The sequence below is a fragment of the Salvelinus fontinalis genome, chromosome 25, assembly GCF_029448725.1.
Source record: "Salvelinus fontinalis isolate EN_2023a chromosome 25, ASM2944872v1, whole genome shotgun sequence".
NCBI classification, from domain to species: domain Eukaryota; kingdom Metazoa; phylum Chordata; class Actinopteri; order Salmoniformes; family Salmonidae; genus Salvelinus; species Salvelinus fontinalis.
This window is the reverse complement of record NC_074689.1, coordinates 17,486,764-17,511,720: the sequence shown is the minus strand read 5'-3', so window position 1 is coordinate 17,511,720 and position 24,957 is coordinate 17,486,764. Positions and strand designations below refer to the sequence as shown.

The window sequence follows — 24,957 nt, the reverse complement described above, 5'->3', positions numbered from 1 at the left end:
CAGAGAACAGGACTTACCAGGGCGCAGTATGTCTCAGGTGGGTCTCCACAGGTGATGTTGGTTGGGTCCACCGTAACCTTCAGGTACTTGGTCATGTCCATGGCCTCAGGTTGGCAGGCCATGTAATCCCAGGTGAGGCCTTCGTCCGTGTACACCTGAGACTTACACACGTCGTAGTGTCCCCAGGCTGGGTAGTGCTGCATGGTCTGGCACACACTGGCCCACAGTGCCTGCAGTGTCAACACCAGAGGGAAACGCATCGCCGCTTCCTCTCAGACACTCTGGGTCTCCTCTAGAAAAGGGCTATTGCTTTCTCAATGGGGAATCCCTCTCCTTCTCTCCCGAAACAGAGCGACAGCGAAACAGAGGGAAAGGCCTGGGCCTTTGAGTTTATGAAATAATCCAACCTTTACGGAGAGAGGAGCTAAGGAACTGTGGCAGCATGCCAGCCTCCTGTTAACAGCTTGGTGGGGGGGGGTGGGGGGTGGGGTGGGGCGAGGGGTGTGAGATGGAGGGGCGAGGGGGGACACCACTTGTTTTGGTCTGGAGTCCTCTCTGTACTCCGTTTCAGGCCTCTCCGACAGTACTCTCTCCGGGAGGGCGGGAACGGGGGAGTCACGACACGCCGAAGTTACGGGGTGACTGGCCCGTCAAGGATATAAAAAGAGAAGGAGTGGATGGATGGAGGAGGAGTCGGTGTGAAGGAGGAGAGAGGCGAGAGCTAGAGTGAGAGAGCCCTGGAGGAGGCAGCCTTTTTGACACGCAGATGGAGAGATGAGTGACAGGCCGCTCAGCTTTGTTTGCTGTCAATCATGTCTCTCTTCCGCCCGGCAACGGCACCCAGGGTCTGTAGGGAACAAGGAGAGGAGAGAAGAGGGTGAATGCCTGGTGGGGGGATAGTTTGACAGAGAGAGAGTGTGTGTGTACGTTTGTGTAGGGATAGAGTTTGACATCAGCAGGCGGATGGCAGTGTAACAGGGGAGAGATCCTTGATGTGGTGGAGTCAGGATGGGCATAGTGAGTGTGTACATCCCTGAGGGGGATTTTATAACCAAAGCCATCAAGGTGTATTAGATCCTGATGCTTTTCACACTAAGTCCACACCTCACCTTGGTTTTCACTTATCATGAGTTTGTTTTCTACACCCCTTCCCAGGAGAACCAAAAACACCAGCAGCTAAATCTTCAATCTAACGTACCCTTAACTTAAAATGTAAGTTCTCAATATCATTAGCATTATATAACATTTGGAGGATTATAAAGTGTAGTTGTTGGATTGTGGCAGTTACAACACCGTTGAAGCATACTGTATGCATCGGGTCAATGTTAGTCATTCCAAAGCACAGGTCCATTCTAGAAAGAGGTTTAGATGGTGGTGATAAATGAACAGTCAGGTCTCAACAAAACCCTACATCCATACCATTTCACAATATGCATTGACAAAAGACTGCTGCACTTATATCAACAATAGTTGCTATGGTAATATGAATTGCCTGAGTATAAACCAAACATGTAGTGTTGTTGTGATCGCAACACTGAAAACATCTATTCATACACAGATACAAATGAATGTTTTCTTGTTGAAAGACCTGGCATGAATCATGAGAGGCACCATCTTATCCTCGACTGTTTTATTTGCCTCATGATCGATCACACAAGGCCTTTCAGGTTGAATACAGCACCCTCAGAAAGAGAGTTCAACTCATGAAGCTGCAGATGACGAGCGCAGGGAGGAAACTGTCTACGGTCCATGCATTTTAGACTTTTCAAATCCTCTACTAATCAACAAGGACGTTAGCTGTCTGTACCTGACACCTCGTCTTAAGTAGGGTTCTGTGCTGAACACTCCAGCCGACTAGTCAGAAAATGAAGGAAAGGCAATTCAAAGTCCTCAGCGATAAAACATGTATTGTATAACACAAAGGTCATGTGTAAGCAACATAGACATAATCTGTGTCATTTTGATGTAGGTCTTGTATTCCTTCTGTTTTTTGTTGTCGATGATGTGATTCCTGGATGAGGCAACATCCCAGACTTGGGGAATTCCGAACATTGACAAGGTCTATTATTTGGTTTAATAATTATTTTTTCTGAAACAGAAAGAAAAGAAAAAAAATTTAAAAGTTCAATGTCAATATCAGAGCGTACTCAACTCAGTTGACCTGCACTATGCAAATATCTCTTTCAACATTCAGGTCCTGAATCAGCGAGAGAACGGCAGGAATACGTTTCCACCTGGCACTAGCTGACTGGAATTCGTTTTTTTTTTAAACTGCCTACATTTGAAATGGACAGGACTGCTTCAAAAAACATCTCTGGACATACTGCACATAAAGTACAGTAAACAGCTAAATAACTGTGAAAAAGCAATCTGATGTATAGATTTCTACATCAAAATCAAATAGAAAATCCCCAAGTAATTTCACCCCTCACTATCTATATTCCTCAGTTAGCTTTGTCCCCACATTTTAAACAACCAATACTCTAAATGCAGATTACAGTATGTATCTCTCCATATCTCCACACACACGCACACACACACCACACACACACATGCACACACAACATACACACACACATCGTTGTTTTATTATCCTTGTGGGGACCAAACAATTGATTCCCATTCAAAATATATTTCCTTAACCCCTCACCCTAAACCTTAACCCTAACCTTAATCCTGAACCTCTAACTCTAACCCTAAATCTAACCGTAACTCCTAATCCTAAACCTAACCCGAATTCTAACTCTAACCCTAACCCTAACCCCAAAGCATGAAATAGTATTTTTCCTTGTGACTCCTGGTCCCAACAAGGATAGCAAAACCAAACACACACACTCACTAAAACAAGGCAGCAGCTTAGCTGAGCTAGCACTAGCCACTAAAGAGAGACACATTTCACAGGCAGGTAGCCTTTTTCTCCAGCCAGCCCAATAGTGACTTGGCTTGCAGGCAACGGCAGGTAATTGATGATGACGTTAGCCAGAAGCAGTGTGAGGGATGGATCAGTGGACGTTTTAGTGCTGGTTAATCAGTCAGCCAAGACAATGGACCCGCTGACCCAACACACCTAGTCCTGAGTGATCAATTAGCCTGCTATACGCCTACAGCCTGAATGTACAGGCCTCACTGCCCAGCCTGTGTATAGGTCTCTCTGTCTACCCTTGAGATGGGCTGAACGCTATACATTCTGCTTGTTTATTCTCTATTTTGCCATGAGATAGAAAATGCCATCAGCTATACTTTAAGTTACAATTTTCAGGACTGTTTTTCATTTTTTATTTGCTCATAGCTTATTGTAAAGGAATACAGTAATATCTTATACCTACAGTAAAAGTACAATATCTGGTCATATTTTATTTTGATAAACAATTATATTCTCCGACCATTTGGGTCAGTTGGCAGTACTGACTCAAATGTCTAACCTATGGAGTACTTCTACCCATATAGCCAGCATTGAATTGGGTCTATTTTCATGAATCTAAAATAATAATTCTGTTCTATTAAAATCCATCACATCAATCATGATGACCATTATCCACAGCTATGGATGGAGACCTTGATTAGATCCACCACTCTGAATGAGAGAAGAGAGAGAGAGAGAGAGAGAGGAAGAAAAAAGAGACAGCACAAGGCCAAAGTGGAAGAGAGAGCGAGAGATAAAGAGAGAGAGGGGGGAGGTGAAAGGGTAAGAGGGCAGGAGTGAGCAACGGTGAGAGAGCGGGAGTGAGGGAGACAAAGTGAGTGAGGAGAGGAGGGTGAAGAGGAGCAAAGAAGAGGGGGAAGACCTTAACTGCTAAAAAGTAGGAATGTCAATGGAGGAGACATGGGAAGGTAAAATGAATCCAGTTATCCAGTAGAGATCTTGGCACTGAAGCTCTATGCCATTAATAGAAATAATATTACTAAGGGCTGGAGGTGACCAGGGGCCTGTTTCAGTAGGGTAGGCCTGACTGGATAAAGATGTGGTAGGGGGGTCAGAGACACGCAGGCTAGAGTAGCAGGGACAGTGGTACCCAAACTAGATAAGGGGAGTGGGGACAGAGATACCCAGGCTAGATAAGGCGAGCAGGGGGGAGTGGGGACAGTTATACTCAGGCTAGATAAGGGGAGTGGAGACAGTTATACCCAGGTTAGATAAGGGGAGTGGGGACAGTTATACCCAGGTTAGATAAGGGGAGTGGAGACAGAGATACCCAGGTTAGATAAGGAGAGTGTAGACAGTTATACCCAGGTTAGATAAGGGGAGTGGAGACAGAGATACCCAGGTTAGATAGGAGGAGTGGAGACAGTTATACCCAGGTTAGATAGGAGGAGTGGAGACAGTTATACCCAGGTTAGATAAGGGGAGTGGGGACAGAGATACCCAGGCTAGATAAGGGGAGTGGAGACAGTTATACCCAGGTTAGATAAGGGGAGTGGAGACAGTTATACCCAGGTTAGATAAGGGGAGTGGAGACAGTTATACACAGGTTAGATAAGGGGAGTGGGGACAGTTATACCCAGGTTAGATAAGGGGAGTGGAGACAGTTATACCCTGGTTAGATAAGGGGAGTGGAGACAGTTATACCCAGGTTAGATAAGGGGAGTGGGGACAGTTATACCCAGGTTAGATAAGGGGAGTGGAGACAGTTATACCCAGGCTAGATAAGGGGAGTGGGGACAGAGATACCCAGGTTAGATAAGGGGAGTGGAGACAGTTATACCCAGGTTAGATAAGGGGAGTGGAGACAGTTATACCCAGGTTAGATAAGGGGAGTGGAGACAGAGATACCCAGGCTAGATAAGGGGAGTGGAGACAGTTATACCCAGGTTAGATAAGGGGAGTGGAGACAGAGATACCCAGGCTAGATAAGAAGAGTGGGGATAATTATACACAGGTTAGATAAGGGGAGTGGAGACAGTTATACACAGGTTAGATAAGGGGAGTGGGGACAGTATTACCCAGGTTAGATAAGGGGAGTGGAGAAAGTTATACCCAGGCTAGATAAGAAGAGTGGGGATAATTATACACAGGTTAGATAAGGGGAGTGGAGACAGTTATACACAGGTTAGATAAGGGGAGTGGGGACAGTTATACCCAGGTTAGATAAGGGGAGTGGAGACAGTTATACCCAGGCTAGATAAGAAGAGTGGGGATAATTATACACAGGTTAGATAAGGGGAGTGGAGACAGTTATACACAGGCTAGATAAGAAGAGTGGGGATAATTATACACAGGTTAGATAAGGGGAGTGGAGACAGTTATACACAGGTTAGATAAGAAGAGTGGGGATAATTATACACAGGTTAGATAAGGGGAGTGGAGACAGTTATACACAGGTTAGATAAGAAGAGTGGGGATAATTATACACAGGTTAGATAAGGGGAGTGGAGACAGTTATACACAGGTTAGATAAGAAGAGTGGGGATAATTATACACAGGTTAGATAAGGGGAGTGGAGACAGTTATACACAGGTTAGATAAGGGGAGTGGGGACAGAGATACCCAGGCTAGATAAGGGGAGTGGAGATAGTTATACACAGGTTAGATAAGGGGAGTGGAGACAGCTATACCCAGGCTAGATAAGGGGAGTGGAGATAGTTATACCCAGGTTAGATAAGGTGAGTGGAGACAGTTATACCCAGGTTAGATAAGGGGAGTGGAGACAGTTATACCCAGGTTAGATAGGAGGAGTGGGGATAATTATACACAGGTTAGATAAGGGGAGTGGAGACAGTTATACCCAGGCTAGATAAGGGGAGTGGAGATAGTTATACCCAGGTTAGATAAGGTGAGTGGAGACAGTTATACCCAGGTTAGATAAGGGGAGTGGAGACAGTTATACCCAGGCTAGATAAGGGGAGTGGAGATAGTTATACCCAGGTTAGATAAGGTGAGTGGAGACAGTTATACCCAGGTTAGATAAGGGGAGTGGAGACAGTTATACCCAGGTTAGATAGGAGGAGTGGAGACAGAGATAACCAGGCTAAATAAGGCGAGCAGGGGGGAGTGGGGACAGTTATACCCAGGTTAGATAAGGGGAGTGGAGACAGTTATACCCAGGTTAGATAGGAGGAGTGGAGACAGTTATACCCAGGTTAGATAAGGGGAGTGGGGACAGAGATACCCAGGCTAGATAAGGGGAGTGGAGACAGAGATACCCAGGCTAGATAAGAGGAGTGGAGATAATTATACACAGGTTAGATAAGGGGAGTGGAGACAGTTATACCCAGGCTAGATAAGGGGAGTGGAGATAGTTATACCCAGGTTAGATAAGGTGAGTGGAGACAGTTATACCCAGGTTAGATAAGGGGAGTGGAGACAGTTATACCCAGGTTAGATAGGAGGAGTGGAGACAGAGATACCCAGGCTAGATAAGAGGAGTGGGGATAATTATACACAGGTTAGATAAGGGGAGTGGAGACAGTTATACCCAGGCTAGATAAGGGGAGTGGAGATAGTTATACCCAGGTTAGATAAGGTGAGTGGAGACAGTTATACCCAGGTTAGATGAGGGGAGTGGAGACAGTTATACCCAGGTTAGATAGGAGGAGTGGAGACAGAGATAACCAGGCTAAATAAGGCGAGCAGGGGGGAGTGGGGACAGTTATACCCAGGTTAGATAAGGGGAGTGGAGACAGTTATACCCAGGTTAGATAGGAGGAGTGGAGACAGTTATACCCAGGTTAGATAAGGGGAGTGGGGACAGAGATACCCAGGCTAGATAAGGGGAGTGGAGACAGAGATACCCAGGCTAGATAAGAGGAGTGGAGACAGTTATACCCAGGTTAGATAAGGGGAGTGGAGACAGTTATACCCAGGTTAGATAAGAGGAGTGGGGACAGTTATACCCAGGTTAGATAAGGGGAGTGGAGACAGTTATACCCAGGTTAGATAAGGGGAGTGGAGACAGTTATACCCAGGTTAGATAAGAGGAGTGGGGACAGTTATACCCAGGTTAGATAAGGGGAGTGGGGACAGAGATACCCAGGCTAGATAAGGCGAGCAGGGGGGAGTGGGGACAGTTATACCCAGGCTAGATAAGGGGAGTGGAGACAGTTATACCCAGGTTAGATAAGGGGAGTGGAGACAGTTATACCCAGGTTAGATAAGAGGAGTGGGGACAGTTATACCCAGGTTAGATAAGGGGAGTGGAGACAGTTATACCCAGGTTAGATAAGAGGAGTGGGGACAGTTATACCCAGGTTAGATAAGGGGAGTGGAGACAGAGATACCCAGGTTAGATAGGAGGAGTGGAGACAGTTATACCCAGGTTAGATAAGGGGAGTGGGGACAGTTATACCCAGGTTAGATAAGAGGAGTGGGGACAGTTATACCCAGGCTAGATAAGGGGAGTGGGGACAGAGATACCCGGGTTAGATAAGGGGAGTGGAGACAGTTATACCCAGGTTAGATAAGGGGAGTGGGGACAGTTATACCCAGGTTAGATAAGAGGAGTGGAGACAGTTATACCCAGGCTAGATAAGGGGAGTGGAGACAGTTATACCCAGGTTAGATAAGGGGAGTGGAGACAGTTATACCCAGGTTAGATAAGGGGAGTGGAGATAGTTATACCCAGGCTAGAAAAGGGGAGTGGAGACAGTTATACCCAGGTTAGATAGGAGTAGTGGAGACAGTTATACCCAGGTTAGATAAGGGGAGTGGAGACAGTTATACCCAGGCTTGATAAGAGGAGTGGGGATAATTATACACAGGTTAGATAAGGGGAGTGCAAACAGTTATACCCGGGTTAGATAAGGGGAGTGGAGACAGTTATACCCAGGTTAGATAAGGGGAGTGGAGACAGTTATACCCAGGTTAGATAAGGGGAGTGGAGACAGTTATACCCAGGTTAGATAGGAGGAGTGGAGACAGTTATACCCAGGTTAGATAAGGGGAGTGGGGACAGAGATACCCAGGTTAGATAGGAGGAGTGGGGACAGAGATACCCAGGTTAGATAAGGGGAGTGGAGACAGAGATACCCAGGTTAGATAAGAGGAGTGGAGACAGTTATACCCAGGTTAGATAAGGTGAGTGGAGACAGTTATACCCAGGTTAGATAAGGGGAGTGGGGACAGAGCTACCCAGGTTAGATGGGAGGAGTGGAGACAGTTATACCCAGGTTAGATAAGGGGAGTGGGGACAGAGATACCCAGGCTAGATAGGAGGAGTGGAGACAGTTATACCCAGGTTAGATAAGGGGAGTGGGGACAGAGATACCCAGGTTAGATAAGAGGAGTGGAGACAGTTATACCCAGGTTAGATAAGGGGAGTGGGGACAGAGATACCCAGGCTAGATAAGAAGAGTCGGGATAATTATACACAGGTTAGATAAGGGGAGTGGGGACAGAGATACCCAGGCTAGATAAGAGGAGTGGGGATAATTATACACAGGTTAGATAAGGGGAGTGGGGACAGAGATACCCAGGCTAGATAAAAGATAAGGGAGCAGGGACAGAGATACCCAGGCTAGATAAGAGGAGTGGGGATAATTATACACAGGTTAGATAAGGGGAGTGGGGACAGAGATACCCAGGCTAGATAATACATAAGGGAGAAGGGACAGAGATACCCAGGCTAGATAATAGATAATGAAGCATGGACAGAGATACCCAGGCTAGATAATAGATAAGGGAGAAGGGACAGAGATACCCAGGCTAGATAATACATAAGGGAGAAGGGACAGAGATACCCAGGCTAGATAATAGATAAGGGAGCAGGGACAGAGATACCCAGGCTAGATAATACATAAGGGAGAAGGGACAGAGATACCCAGGCTAGATAATAGATAAGGGAGCAGGGACAGAGATACCCAGGCTATATAATAGATAAGGGAGCAGGGACAGAGATACCCAGGCTAGATAATACATAAGGGAGAAGGGACAGAGATAACCAGGCTAGATAACAGATAAGGGAGCACATAAAAGATCACAACAGCCAGGTCATTATCACTCTCTACAATTCAGACACTGGTCCTTCCTCTCATTATTACCCACTTTGAATCCAGTGTCACTGGCAGAGGAGAGTAGAGCAGAGGAGAGCAGAGGGGTGTGCTATGAGAGGGGTGTGCTATGCATTTTAAGTGAGACCTGGGCTATTTGGGGCAGGTCGCCTGCTTCCTCCCCCCATCGATCAAGAATAAGGTGGGACACTGCAGAAATAAAGGGGTTTTAGAGGATGTGAGAGATTAAGCTTAATACATGTTGATAAATAATAATATGTCGATAAAGACTTGCTGTCAATTAGAGGTCGACCGGTTATTATTTTTCAATGCCGATACCGATACCAATTATTGGAGGACCAAAAAAAGCAGATACCGATTAATCGGAGGATTATATATATATATTTTTAATAAGACAATTACAACAATACTGAATGAACAATGAACACTTATTTCAACTTAATATAATATATAAATAAAATCTATTTAGTCTCAAATAAATAATGAAACATGCTCAATTTGGTTTAAATAATGCAAAAACACAGTGTTGGAGAAGAAAGTAAAAGTGCAATATGTGCCTTGTAAAAAACTGACGTTTAAATTCCTTGCTCAGAACATATGAAAGCTTTTGGTTCAATATTCCCAGTTCTTCAATATTCCCAGTTAAGAAGTTTTAGGTTGTAGTTATTATAGGAATTATGACGCGTCGACTATTTCTCTCTATACCATTTGTATTTTATATACCTTTGACTATTGGATGTTCTAATAGGCACTTTAGTTTTGCCAGCCTAATCTCAGGAGTTGATGGGCTTGAAGTCATAAACACTGCTGTGAATCAAGCTTTGCTAAAAGCTGCTGGCAAACGCAGTAAAGTCTGAATGAATGCTTACGAGCCTGCTGCTGCCTACCACCACTCAGTCAGACTACTCTATCAAATATCAAATCATAGACTTAATTGTAATATAATAAACAAAGAAATACGAGCCTTTGGTCATTAATATGGTCAAATCCGGAAACTATAATTAAAAAAAGAAAACGCTTATTTTTTCTGAGAAATATGGAACCATTCCGTATTTTATCGAACGGTTGACAACCTTAAGTCTAAATATTGCTGTTACATTGCACAACCTTCAATGTTATGTCATAATTATGTAAAATTCTGGCAAATTAGTTCGCAACAAGCCAGGCGGCCCAAACTGGTGCATATACCCTGACTCTGCGTGCAATGAACGCAAAATAAGTGACACAATTTCCCTAGATAATATTGCCTGCAAACATGAATTTCTTTTATCTAAATATGCAGGTTTAAAAAATATATACTTCTGTGTATTGATTTTAAGAAAGGCATTGATGTTTATGGTTTGTCACGTTCCTGACCTATTTCTGTTAGTTTGTTGTATGTGTTAGTTGGTCAGGACGTGAGTTTGGGTGGGCATTCTATGTTGTCTGTTTCTATGTTGGTTTAGGGTTGCCTGGTATGGCTCTCAATTAGAGGCAGGTGTTTGGCGTTCCTCTAATTGAGAGTCATATTTAGGTAGGTTGTTTCACAGGGTTTGTTGTGGGTGGTTGTCTCCTGTGTCAGTGTTTGTCGCACCATACGGGACTGTTCGGTTTGTTTTGTACATCGTCATTTTGTGTAGTCTATTTTCCCTGTTCGTGCGTTCTTCGTGTTTATTGTAAGTTCGTCGTCCAGGTCTGTCTACTCCGTTTGTTGTTTTGTTAGTTTATAGTGAAGTTCGTGTTTTCGTGTTTTCTTTAAATAAATTATGTATTCACAACCCGCTGCGCCTTGGTTCAATCACTACTCCTCCTTTTCGGTTGAAGAGGAGGAGGAACACCGTAACATGGTTAGGTAGATTGGTGCAATGATTGTGCTTTTTTCGCTAATGCGCTTTTGTTAAATCATCCCCCGTTTGGCGAAGTAGGCTGTGATTCGCAGATAAATCAACACGCACCGCATTGATTATATGCAACGCAGAACAAGCTAGTTAACCTAGTAATATCATCGACCATGTGTAGTTAACTAGTGATTATGTGAAGATTGATTGTTTTTTATAAGATAAGTTTAATGCTAGCTAGCAACTTACCTTGGCTCCTTGCTGCACTCGCGCAACAGATGGTCAACCTACCACGCAGTTTCCTCGTGGAATGCAATGTAATCGGCCATAATCGGCGTCCAAAAATGCCGATTACCGATTGTTATGAAAACTTGAATCGGTTAATTGAAAATGTATTGAAAATTAAGCAATATACACAAACAAAACTGTAAAATAAATTGCTTACTATTTGACATGGAATGGAGTCCTATGAAGGCTATGAACTCTTCTGCGGTTCAGTAAGTGAGTATTTTCAGTCTTTCCTGTTCTAAGGCAACCTTGGTGTACAGTACACTGGGCTCCTGGCTCACTGGCTCATAAGGCATACATAGAACGGAGTGTATTTTTGGGGCATAAGATCCTACCAATGAGGCAATGCTGAGGTTGATTTTATATTTATACCCATAAATGTTTTACAGGATCCATATGACCTCGCAGAGAGCTCTCTCGCCAACTCTTTCCCTTCTCTCTTTTTCTCTCTCTGAAGCTGTTAACCTCCGCCCCCCTCCCTTATGTCCGCTTCCATTTCGTCCCTGGGGCCACTCAAGCATGGCTGAGTGTTTAAAAGTCAGTGGGGAAAGACATGCATGCTTGGCCTGGCAGTGGTTACAACTACTAGAGTAGCTTCTGGCTGAGTCATGTGTATGAATACCCAACCTCTTCAGCTCCCTCCTACCTCACTGCCTCCCAACAACCTGTCCATCCTGCTCTTCTTCTTTTCATCTTCTCTTTATACCTGTTCCCTATGCCCTCTCATATTTTCCACATCTCTCTCTGTCTCCATCTCTTGCTAAACAAAGCCAGTGATGTGCCTAGCTTGTGTGGGAGAGAGAGGAGAGAAAAAGACAGACGGAGACATAGAGAGAGAGAACGAGAGAGAGAGCGAGAGAGAGAGCTGGGCCAACATCACATGGAGACTTGTGCCATGCATGGAGGGCTCTTCACTCTCCTCAGATTCGTGGGCCTGCCTTCCTTTCCCAGAATCCCTAATCTTCCTCGATAACAACCTGCCAATATGACAGTCCTCATAAATAAACATGTGGCAGACAATCGGAGCACGCCCCTACAAACATGACAGCCAAACGTTCAATGTTCCAGAATGTTTGATGAGCCCGACACACATCTCTGTGGCATACCATCACCACAGCACCAGCCGATCCCCACAATGGCCTCCCCTCTCCTCGGTTTTCAACGTGTCACTGGCTAAAATTTGCATACAGGTGTATGATCTTTTTTCAATCATGGTGTGGTGTATCCTAGCTAATGAATGAAGCTATAACAACTGTTTCAGTGAATCAGCATGGCTTTCTGTCTGTTGAGGAGGGGAGCATCGAGAAATCAAAGCGAAGGTTTTGAGCAGAACAGCAGTGGAACATGGCAGCCGTCCCTTCCCCCTCTAATACAATCTGATTGTTGGAGCCAGACAGGTCCCGGGCCTCTGAAGGCAAGAAACTCCCTCAGCGCTGCTGCAAAGACGTGCTTGACTTGCCCCCACAGCTGCATCTCACATGGTCTCTCTCTCTCTGTCTCTACTTTTCTCTTACCCCCCCGCTCTTACTCTCTCTTACTCTTACCGCTTTCACACTCTCCTTCCTCTCTCACTCTTACTCCCTGCCACATGCACCTTGTGTGTGAGAGAGGGGCACTTTTGACAGGGTGACTCTTACGATGCTGTCTGCGTGGAGTCGTGTGTGTGTGGAGCGTCTGTTACTCCTGCGCCACATACAGAAGTGTACTGTAGCTAACTAGACAGCAGGGAGAAGGTATACGCCAGCCACCACCACTACCACTCCTCCACCCTCACTCTCCCTGTCTCTCGCCCTCTCACATTCTCCTCGGCCTCCCTTCGCCACCAAGCATACACTTCATTGCGACATAGGAACATAGGAACACCTAATGCATTATTAAAAACACTTTTCCTAAAAGGCTGCTACCATATTATTCAGCTTTCAGAGTGGCATCCCTGCATGGCTACTCTACATGTCCATCTCTAGCCCTTAGAATAAGCCCAGCAAGGTAACCCACTGGAAATAGAGAACATATGCATTAATAGTAATACACATGTATAGCGGCTGATACTGTTACAATGAGCTTTATCAAAATCCAAGGTCCTTTGAAGGCAATGTATAAAATATAGCAGCCATGTCTAAATTATAAGGTAAATACCGTAGCAAGTGCAAGTTTTACTATTGTCAACATGTCAACATAGGTGGACTGGAAATTATTATAATGACTATTGCTCTTCTTACCAAATTTGATCAACATCATAATCTATGGGTGAACAGAATATCATTTAGTATCATATCTAATGTTAACCTTACAAGTCCATGTGCGCACATTACCGCAAAATTAAATTGACGTACATTAATGATTTGCCAATAATAATAATATTACTATTATTACAAACTAAAACAAAAAAATAAGTTAGTAGGCCCTGTATTATAAATATAAATACTGTATAACACCATCATGTATTTAAATAGTATGCCATAATATATATGATATGTGATAATGTTAACCAAACTCAACTGTATAAAATACATTATACTGGCTCTCAGTCTGCAGCTTCTTATTGATCATTATTATTTACCAAATCTAATCAAAGTCAAGTAATACCCAAAGGATAAGCCTGGATTCGAAATGCACGGGTGAAGCACGGGCAGAAAGCTGCTCTGAATAAAACAACGACTCAAACATATCGTTAGGCGTATTAATAGAATACACTGAATATAAGAAACTACCAATCATTTCAAAAGGATGCAGGATAGATTGTCGTATATAAAAAACACTTCTATTTTGGTACCCGCACACCTCACATTCTTTAGCCTACTAAAACACTTGAGGCTACAGCAGGTGTATTGATAGGACAGAGCTGAACAGGGCATAACTATGAAGTATATTTCCTTTAAAACAACCCCCCAAAATACAGAATGGACAGTATCTTTTTAGCAGCATTTCATGATATTGACTGGTAATACTAATATGGAATTGATCAATTCCACAAGGGGGCGCTTTCACAAATCGCAAGTAGGCTTAGCTTTGCCAAAAGGGCACCGGAGTCAAGTAATTAATGTTTTCATGACATTATTTAAGGTATTACATGAGTAATGAGCATGGACGCTTTCAACTTCATTCGGACTGCATTATGGCAAATTATACCAAATGTTCAAAGATATGACATAATCAACACTTCGATAAGAGCCTACTGTAGGTGGGTTTCCAACAAAAGTTAGGCTACAATTCAGGAAGTATTGAAAGATGAGTCAGCTATTAAGACTACCTTCATACAGCATACAATGTTTTAACGAAGTTGGCCACAATTAAACGAGTTACTTTAATTGTACAACATGCCTACAAAATAGACTTAGTTCAATAATAGCCTATGCGTACTTACATGTGTAGGTTTGCCTCAATACACCGCGCACAGTCCAGTGTTCAACAAGTTCAGCACTGACCACAGGAACCCCTTTAAGATGCGCGTGTAAATCTTAATGTGATGAGTTCGGTAGAAACGGGATGCTAAAAGTTGATGACCCAAGAGTTAAAACAAGCTGAGTCTGGAGTGGTGGCAGCGATTGAATGGTCCCCCCGCGCGCACGTCAATCTTCCTGGAATCGCTGTGCAAGTGCAACATCTCTTTAGTGAAGAGACGGGATCAGAGGAGATTTTCTCCCACTTTAAAACAAATGACTGATCACTGTCTGGAGCTCTTAGAGCAGCACAATAACACAAATAGGTGAGTATTTTGACAGCCGCCTAAATCCCGCGCGCCGCTGGTCATCATTCTGCCACGTGCAATTCCATTATTGCATTGTTGGAAGCAATGGAACAGCATCAGAAAAATAAAAAGACCAATAGGAAAAAACTTTGAAACGCAAAGGCTCCTTTGTCTTTTATAAAATTTCCGTTTAATCTGTATCATTTCTTAGATCCACAGCCAAGACATTTGACTCCTGTGAGCGGATATACACTTATCTCTCTCTCTCTCTTAATCTCTCGCTATAGCCTACTCGTTACAGGCACTCAAAGGGAACATGAATCACAGCAATTAGCAGCGCTGCCGAGAATATCCTCCACTGTTCCGGCGTCACGCATCCCTCGCGCATTCCCCTACACAGCACAGCTAGGCAGGAATCTGCTCAGTGGAGATGGCGGGTAAGAGATAGCGCACTTAGAGAGTCCGTTAGATTAAACCGCTCACTCAGCCTCAATATTTCCCCCCCAGCGCAGTCCTCTTTCAGGACCAGTCTGAGACTCAATGGGGCGGATGTATCTAAACTTAGAGGACAAATGACAGATCACTGTGAGCAGTGGTTCCCACTCTAACGGACGGAGCAGAGAGAGAGAGATATGAGAGATAAGCAATCTCTTCCAAATGCGAGCTAATGTAGTGATTGCATGCCGTACCTCTACCAATAGGCCTACATGTGTTCCGCAGGGTCCTAAAGGTAGCAAATAATTTTAATAACTACAGTTATTTAACTATTTTACATGTAGTTGTTTTAGTGGTTTAGTTTAATGATATAGGCTAACTGTTTCAATGCTATGTTAACATAGGCTAGTGATTTGTCAGATTGCGCATAGAATATGCGCACTGGACTAAACCTTGTGGTGATGTTGTTAATTGACTTGGAGATGCACACATATGGAAATGAAAATCAAACATTTAGGCCTTCCATGCCTAAGTATGGGGCTCCTGGGCCCCCAAATCTGTCCCGGGTTAAATTAATGAGAGGTTTGAAAATATGAGTATAGAGGACTGTCAAATATAGGCAATGGGATGATGCGCAAAGCATGCACTCTACCCCATACATGACGTGCTCAAATTACAGCACACGCATACCACGGCCACCCACCAAAAACCTTGATGAGTCAGTGTTAGTTGCTGGAAGTTTAGCAACGTCATTACACCTTGTGTAAGACTCAATATGTTAGCTGCATTTTCACTGCAATTTACCGGACACTGGCAAGAGTCAAAACACGTGATTTCTACAGGGGATTGAGTCCGCAGCAATCTCTCACACCGTCAGGATATTAGCCTTGGGGAGGGCCCAGATTATATTAAAATTCGATCCATTCTGACAGTAAATCCTCCGGCGGTGGCGATGATCCGGAGGACAGAAAGAAACAATCAAGACCAGAGATGGAGAGAGAAAGAGAAAGCACTGAAGTTATATCAATGACCCTGCTACTCCTGTTTTGACGTCTAGGGCCGGTTTGGAATACAAATCTGTTTCAATTATTCTCCATTGAGTAGCAAAGGAGACCAGTCCCTATGGTTTACCTGTATAGAGGTCTCATGTAGGAGTACATGTAGTCTGTTAGGCCTGTATGATTCACAAGTTTGAAAAAACATCCTTGGGTGGCAGATGCTGACCTGTGGCCTGTGACTTGAGAGTTCTGTAGAAATTATTGTGCTGGACAATAAACTCCCTTATTTACTCACATATTTCTATTGAAAATGTCAGACGTTGAAAATAAAATCCGTGCTGAAAGTTGGAAAGAAGTAGCACGGGGCCATATTTTAATAACCTAATGCTTTTGTTAGGATTTAAAATTTAAAATTGGAATTAAACGTCATTTTTCCCTTAAAGTGTCTCGCTGCACCCCTGTTGATGTCGATATGTTGAGATTAATCAGTAGCGTTATTATCAGCATTGTACAATTTATATGAGGTGATGGAAGAAGCCTATATGTCGAAATCAGCTCCCCACACACAGCTCGCTCTATGAGCAGTGCAATACATACACCTATCAGACCTCTGTTGGATAGTGAGCCCTATAGTGAGGCATATGGCCTCAATTATCACACAGATATTTCCGAACAGCAAGTCCGCAACAACACTTTGGCAAGCTTTACACCACGCAGCAAACGCACAAATAAATCAAAGGTATAAGGACAACAATTAAGAAGATTACAAATGCATAATTCTAACCCACTGTACTTATATATTTATTTTAAAGCATTATTTAATGAATCGACTGTGCTCTATTTTATCATAGTTATAAACTTTTCCTGTCAGCTGTCAGAAACCACTCTATCAAATCATAAGGCGTCTCATATAGCCGCGACCGTCAACAAGTTTGTGCCCATCCCTCCAACATGCAAAAACCCAAACAAGTAGACCTTACCTTTTCTCTCAAAGGTTCATTTCGTATCCTTGCGAAGAATAGCGAAGATCATGTAACACAGCGATATATTTCTTTTTTTAAACCTGGACATCGTTGTTCACGCGGAGAGCAGAGACTTGCTGTGAAACGACTAGTTCTCTCCGTGGCTTCACCGGAATGGGGTGAGCGGAGGCACGGATGTCACTTCAGTGACAATGCCACTTCAGTTAGTGAAACAACAAGACAAACACATGCAACGTCACACAGGGGTAAAGGGAAATAGTACTTTAAGTTCTACTTGATCCTTGTCTGAAAAGTTGTTGATGACAAAAATACAGTGGCTATGGCTATTGAGCACGTCTTTCATTAGACTTGTAGAAGGAGCGGTTATAATACCGACACTCACGAGTGGTGCTGCAGCGTACTGACATGTAGTAAATTATCTTGTCTACCGAGACACACACAGTTCAAGCATCTTTCAGTAGTGGAAACATCGTGTTTAATTGATATTAAATCATTTGTTATGGGTATACTTTAGTGTGCCTTTAATAGTTATATAATAAGTCATGCAATGTCACAACTAAGTTTAGTAAATAATTTCAAGTGAAAAGATAAGGCTACAGAAAACAGATTGATAGTAGAAATATCTAACACGTGACAATCACATGACGGTTGTGGAAAGTATAATAACATTGCATCTGAGGGTCTGTCTGAGCCCTTTTTTAGCAAACAAAGATGGAAGCCAGCCAGTCACATAGGCTATTTTTGCTTTGACACAACATAAAATGTATCTAAATTAAGCATCATCCCAATCCTAACATGGAGAACAATTATTATCAAATTGTGTTAGTGTAATTTACTCTGCTCAAAATACATTACACGTACACTTCAAAAGAAAAAGATCAGAGAAAGTGTATAGCTCTATGTAGATGCGTCAACTGGGCACTGACTTCAGCACCATAGACAGCTCCTCGCGCGTCAACTGGGCACTGACTTCAGCACCATAGACAGCTCCTCGCGCCTTAACTGGGCAGCACCGCTCTTTTCTGGAGCTGGACAGCTCCTTACGTGACAAAGCACAGTTGAATACTATAGGGATCATCTTCTCACAAATAGAATGCATTTAGCTTTTTAATAACACACCTCGATCCATGGAGAGGCATTTTGAATCTTAATCTACCTTTCAGCACGTGGACAGATCCTCACGGGACTCGCCCAAGGGCAACTCATCTGACACGAACATACCATCACAAACCACACAATAACCAGCATTGGAATAAAACAGCCCATTTCATGCAACTCTCTTTTCCTGTAATGCCTAGTTTGTGTGTCCACTTAGCTACACCGAGGACAGAATGGATTAAAATACAGATGTTGTAGACTGAATATCTTTCAAAAAGTACAGCTGTTCTCACTGCATCACCACAACTCTGAAGAAGAGAAGAAAGACAAATGTTAGTCTATTTAAAACTATGCCTCAGGGTCAGTATACACTAACTAGGTGACCTGAACAGGAAGCATTTAAGGCCCTTACTGTAGTTATAGTCTTTCTTGGTCAGAGAGGACTTGTGGCCTTACAATAACCTCTCCTTCTACACAGGCTGTAATATCTAACAGCTATTAAACAATTACCTGTAAAATATCTCACTGACAGAGGGATAAAGATGGTACTTGAACTAGACATCAAATGTATTGTGGTCGGATGGATTGTAAAAACAAATTGTGATCCACTGGCCCCTTTCCTTCTTTGATTGAAAAGCTTCTGCATCATCTATGTTTACTATTCCCCCCCCCCCCCCCCCCCCCCCCCCATTCAGCACAGTGTCTTAAAATCTATGTGGAGGTTCGATAGTTGGCACTGCAATTGACACAGACTGGCAATCACGTGCCTCACGCTCCATTATTTGTCATCCACCTCTGTCAGTGCGTGTGTATATGTGTGCTTGTGTGTTTGTGTGCCTTTCTGTGGATGCTGTGCTGTCATATATTGGATGATGATTAGAAAATGGATGTCTACAGACGTTTTTGCCCATCACTGTCTCAGGCTGAGTATTGGATTTTACCTTGGTTCAAGGGAGTGTACTGTTGCCTTCAACCGGCCGGCAAGCAAGTGGAAGGCAGTGTGTGTATTTGTATTTGTATTTATTTTGAACCCCCATTACCTGCCGCCAAGGCAGCAGCTACTCTTCCTGGGATCCAGCAAAATTAAGGCAGTTATACAATTTTCAAAACATTACAATGCATTCACAACTAATTTCACAACACACGTTTGTCTTGAAAAACAAAACAAAAAAAGACTGATCATCAGGAAGTGTTACAAGCACTGGAACAAAATAGGCCTCGGTTTGAGTCCCAGTCGAACAAAAACCCTGGATTTGCTACATAGGTGTCAGCAGTGGGATGGTCAGGATACCATAATATGTCAACTGTAAGCCCAGCAATAGTTATATTACTACTCTTATTATATGTATTCTTATAAGAGAACATTACGCCCATGACCTGGCTAAAGACCTTTCATCAATCTGTGTTCTACAGTCCTCTACTTATCCTGCATGGTGCTTTAAGCCCATAACTTAACTCCCCCAAATTGAAATATCATAATAAGTCAAAAATAAGAAAAAAAGAAAAACTATACCTGAGAAGAATTACATAGGAGCGTAATCCATAAAGTGCATGATTGAAAAGGGATTAGAACCACACAGGCACCACACAGTTTGGTGGATTTGTACTTCACACACAGGCGAAACCAGTCTGCCTCGCCTCCTGCCGTAGGCTGATTGCGATTTGGCCATCCTGTTCGGGATTTACTTAACAGCACCAAACAACTCTGTCCCTGTTGTGATGTGTTGTGTCCGTTCATGCAGTCATGCCTCACTGCATTCAGTTGGATGCATTTCTGACACACACATACACAAACACACACACACACACACACACACACACACACACACACACACACACACACACACACACACACACACACACACACACACACACACACACACACACACACACACACACACACACACACACACACACACAATTCCAGCTAAGGATTTGAATGTGAAGTCAGTCACATTCATGGACTGGGGATAAACAGATAAATGGGAACACACCATAGTATTTGAACAGCTTTACTGTGTGCATCAATGTTTGTGTACAAAATAGTGATTGAAACGTAGCCTTATTGTAAAGCAGAAATAATACAATGGAACAGTATAGGTGAGAAAGGTGTTCAGTAACTGTATAATAGAGATAATCCAGTAGAAAATGGTGTTCAGTAACTGTATAATAGAGATAATCCAGTAGAAAAAGGTGTTCAGTAACTGTATAATAGAGATAATCCAGTAGAAAATGGTGTTCAGTAACTGTATAATAGAGATAATCCAGTAGAAAAGGTGTCCAGTAACTGTATAATAGAGATAATCCAGTAGAAAAAGGTGTTCAGTAACTGTATAATAGAGATACTCCAGTAGAAAATGGTGTTCAGTAACTGTATAATAAAGATAATCCAGTAGAAAAAGGTGTTCAGTAACTGTATAATAGAGATAATCCAGTAGAAAAGGTGTTCAGTAACTGTATAATAGAGATAATCCAGTAGAAAAGGTATTCAGTAACTGTATAATAGAGATAATCCAGTAGAAAAAAGAGTGATGGAGTGATTGAAACCTAGCCTTATTACAGTATTTAAAAGAATAGACAATAAAAGAAGGGCAGTAGTGTCAGTGTGAGAGAAAAAAGGTGTAGGCTAAATGCATGATAGAGATTAGTGCAGTACAAGGTAGTTTGTAATATCCCTGTCTATAAAAAGGCTTACATCCAAGGCTGCTAATGATAATGATGACAGATGATCTCTCCAGGGCTGTGGGGAGACTAACTCACAGCTCAGGGAATTGCTCTTCTAAATTAAGTTTTTGTAAATAACATGTTTCCAATTTGTCAAAATATTGGTTACTGTAACTGGCTGGTGGAAAATTATTCCTATTGGTTTATATATTGTAGTCCATTAGCATACCAGGCACAAATAGGAGATGGTAATCAGGGGTCCATCCCAAATGGAACCCTGTTCCCGATATAGTGCCCTACTTTTGGCCAGGTCCCATAGGGCTCTGACCAAAAGAACTGCATTGTATAGGGAGCCATTCGGGAAAGGGGGATACCTAGTCAGTTGTCCAACTGAATGTATTCAACTGAAATGTGTCTCCGCATTTCACCTAACCCCTCTGAATCAGAGAGGTGTGGGGGGCTGCCTTAATCGACATCCACGTCTTCGACGCCCGGGGAACAGTGGGTTAACTGCCTTGCTATGGGGCAGAACGACAGATTTTTACCTTGTCAGCTCGGGGATTCGATCCAGCAACCTTGCAGTTACTGGTCCAACGCTCTAACCACTTTGGACGCAGACCAGTTCTGATATGAATCCAGTCAGGGATGTTGTATCGGGCTAAAAAGATCCCTCATAGACACATAGGCCTACGATCAAATTCATAAACTCTACAACAATGCATACAATATAGATAATCTTCTCACATATAGAATGCATTTAGCTTTTTAATAACACATACATCGGTCCATGGAGAGGCTTTTTCAATCTTAATCTATCTCTCTTTCTCAGCTGTTTCACACTTTCCTAGCACCCTCCTTCCTCCTCAGTCTGTGGAGTTATAATGGGGAATGTAACGTAATGTCAAATGTTCATTTGATGGTACTTCTACTGACTCACATTGTTCTCTCATAACAGCGGTTATCCTCATCAGCTGCTGTCAGACGAGCCTTTGTGTTTCACCTCGTAAGACATTGTAACAGAGACAGAGGACCACAGACCTTTGGAAAGACTAGTTGTTGCATACCCATAAGCTCTAACATAGTGGATTCTCCACTCACACATCCCCAATATAACAATGACTCCAACAAATGAGTTAGATTAAGCACATTTTCTATTGATCCTCCTTACAAGACAAATAAACCAATTTAATGTTTCTACGTCCTTTCTATTTGTTTTCAAATGATTCAAGGCAAGGATGGGTTAGAATGAGTAGAGCGTTGAGCAGAGAAGAGTGACTGTGCATGCTGCAGTTTGATACGGAGTTCAGGAGCATCTGGAAGCTAATACTGCACTTAACATTTCCAATACCTGTGTTCCTGCCTTTAGTCTGTCTACTAGGCACTGGCAGGTTAGAAGACACCTGTGGCAACTAAGTGAATTTGAGAAAAAATGTTGCTGTGAAGTCACATTTAACTATGAGAGTCAATAAAGACTACCAAATAGTGGGTGGCGGGTGGCGCAGTGGTCTAGGGCACTGCATCGCAGTGCTAGCTGCGCCACCAGAGTCTCTGGGTTCGCGCCCAGGCTCTGTCGCAGCCGGCCGCAACCGGGAGGTCTGTGGGGCAACGCACAATTGGCATAGCGTCGTCCGGGTTTGGCCGGTAGGGATATCCTTGTCTCAGTATGTAAAAATGTAATAAAATGTATGCACTCAGGCCTCCCGGGTGGCACAGTGGTCTAGAGGCTAGCTGCGCCACCAGAGTCTCTGGGTTCGCGCCCAGGCTCTGTCGCAGCCGGCGCGCTGTGTTAAGAAGCAGTGCGGCTTGGTTGGGTTGTGCTTCGGAGGACGCATGGCTTTCGACCTTCGTCTCTCCCGAGCCCGTACGGGAGTTGTAGCGATGAGACAAGATAGTAATTACTAGTGATTGGATACCACGAAAATTGGGGAGAAAAGGGGAGAAAATTTAAAAAATAAAATACAAAAAAAATGTATGCACTCTACTGTAAGTCGCTCTGGATAAGAGCGTCTGCTAAATGACTAAAATGTCAATGTAAAATGCAAATAACAGCCTACCTGTATATCCTATTTTTGTTATTAAAATGTTACCTGTTACATGCAACTCCTGTCTCACACCGCATAGTATCATAAAGAGAAAAACATTTTTGCCATACTTTTAGAGAATGCCAGAGAATGCTAGACATTTGTCCTCACCTGAGCTGCATAGTAGTCTTGTTAGGGTAATATACAGTGGGGCAAAAAAGTATTTAGTCAGCCACCAATTGTGCAAGTTCTCCCACTTAAAAAGATGAGAGAGGCCTGTAATTTTCATCATAGGTACACTTCAACTATGACAGACAAAATGAGGGGAAAAAATCCAGAAAATCACATTGTAGGATTTTTAATGAATTTATTTGCAAATTATGGTGGAAAATAAGTATTTGGTCACCTAAAAACAAGCAAGATTTCTGGCTCTCACAGACCTGTAACTTCTTCTTTAAGAGGCTCCTCTGTCCTCCACTCATTACCTGTATTAATGGCACCTGTTTGAACTTGTTATCAGTATAAAAGACACCTGTCCACAACCTCAAACAGTCACACTCCAAACTCCACTATGGCCAAGACCAAAGAGCTGTCAAAGGACACCAGAAACAAAATTGTAGACCTGCACCAGGCTGGGAAGACTCAATCTGCAATAGGTAAGCAGCTTGGTTTGAAGAAATCAACTGTGAGAGCAATTATTACGAAATGGAAGACATACAAGACCACTGATAATCTCCCTCGATCTGGGGCTCCACCCAAGATCTCACCCCGTGGGGTCAAAATGATCACAAGAACGGTGAGCAAAAATCCCAGAACCACACGGGGGGACCTAGTGAATGACCTGCAGAGAGCTGGGACCAAAGTAACAAAGCCTACCATCAGTAACACACTACGCCGCCAGGGACTCAAATCCTGCAGTGCCAGACGTGTCTCCCTGCTTAAGCCAGTACATGTCCAGGACCGTCTGAAGTTTGCTAGAGAGCATTTGGATGATCCAGAAGAAGATTGGGAGAATGTCATATGGTCAGATGAAACCAAAATATAACTTTTTGGTAAAAACTCAACTCGTCGTGTTTGGAGGACAAAGAATGCTGAGTTGCATCCAAAGAACACCATACCTACTGTGAAGCATGGGGTTGGAAACATCATGCTTTGGGGCTGTTTTTCTGCAAAGGGACCAGGACGACTGATCCGTGTAAAGGAAAGAATGAATGGGGCCATGTATCGTGAGATTTTGAGTGAAAACCTCCTTCCATCAGCAAGGGCATTGAAGATGAAACGTGGCTGGGTCTTTCAGCATGACAATGATCCCAAACACACCGCCCGGGCAACGAAGGAGTGGCTTCGTAAGAAGCATTTCAAGGTCCTGGAGTGGCCTAGCCAGTCTCCAGATCTCAACCCCATAGAAAATCTTTGGAGGGAGTTGAAAGTCCGTGTTGCCCAGCAACAGCCCTAAAACATCACTGCTCTAGAGGAGATCTGCATGGAGGAATGGGCCAAAATACCAGCAACAGTGTGTGAAAACCTTGTGAAGACTTACAGAAAACGTTTGACCTCTGTCATTGCCAACAAAGGGTATATAACAAAGTATTATACCAAATACTTATTTTCCACCATAATTTGCAAATAAACTCATTAAAAATCCTACAATGTGATTTTATGGAATTTTTTTTCTCATTTTGTCTGTCATAGTTGAAGTGTACCTATGATGACAATTACAGGCCTCTCTCATCTTTTTAAGTGGGAGAACTTGGACAATTGGTGGCTGACTAAATACGTTATTGACCCACTGTACATCAGGGAGGCCTAGAGAGTTTTTCAAAGTAGCCTTCAGTGAACGATTGGGTGAATCTATTAAACTCGTTATGGATAACCATTTCAATAACAATCAGGTAAAATATGAAATCAGATTCAGTTCAATGGGTTCAAGCCTATGGAAATGATGTGTACACAATAAAATAGGCTAGGGCCAGTGACCTGTTTATTTTTTATTTCACCTTTATTTAACCAGGTAGGCAAGTT

General features: G+C 43.2%; 1 protein-coding gene across 10 annotated transcripts in view; it reads right to left on the bottom strand.

Annotated features, from left to right (window-relative positions):
• ntng1a (netrin g1a) overlaps positions 1–17,537 on the bottom strand; it is a 154,025-nt gene extending 136,488 nt beyond the window's left edge. For 5 of the 10 annotated variants that reach the window (XM_055881462.1, XM_055881464.1, XM_055881463.1 and 2 more), the window contains exons 1-2: positions 14,413–15,402; positions 18–847 (exon numbers count right to left, since the gene is read on the bottom strand). In XM_055881462.1, the coding sequence (XP_055737437.1) occupies positions 18–260 (243 nt within the window). In that variant the 5' untranslated portion in view covers positions 261–847; positions 14,413–15,402. Of the gene's footprint in view, positions 1–17; positions 848–14,412; positions 15,404–17,149 lie in introns of those variants that run through there. The other 5 variants (XM_055881459.1, XM_055881456.1, XM_055881458.1 and 2 more) reach the window with 2 other exon arrangements.
• Between the last annotated feature and the right edge of the window lie 7,420 nt (positions 17,538–24,957).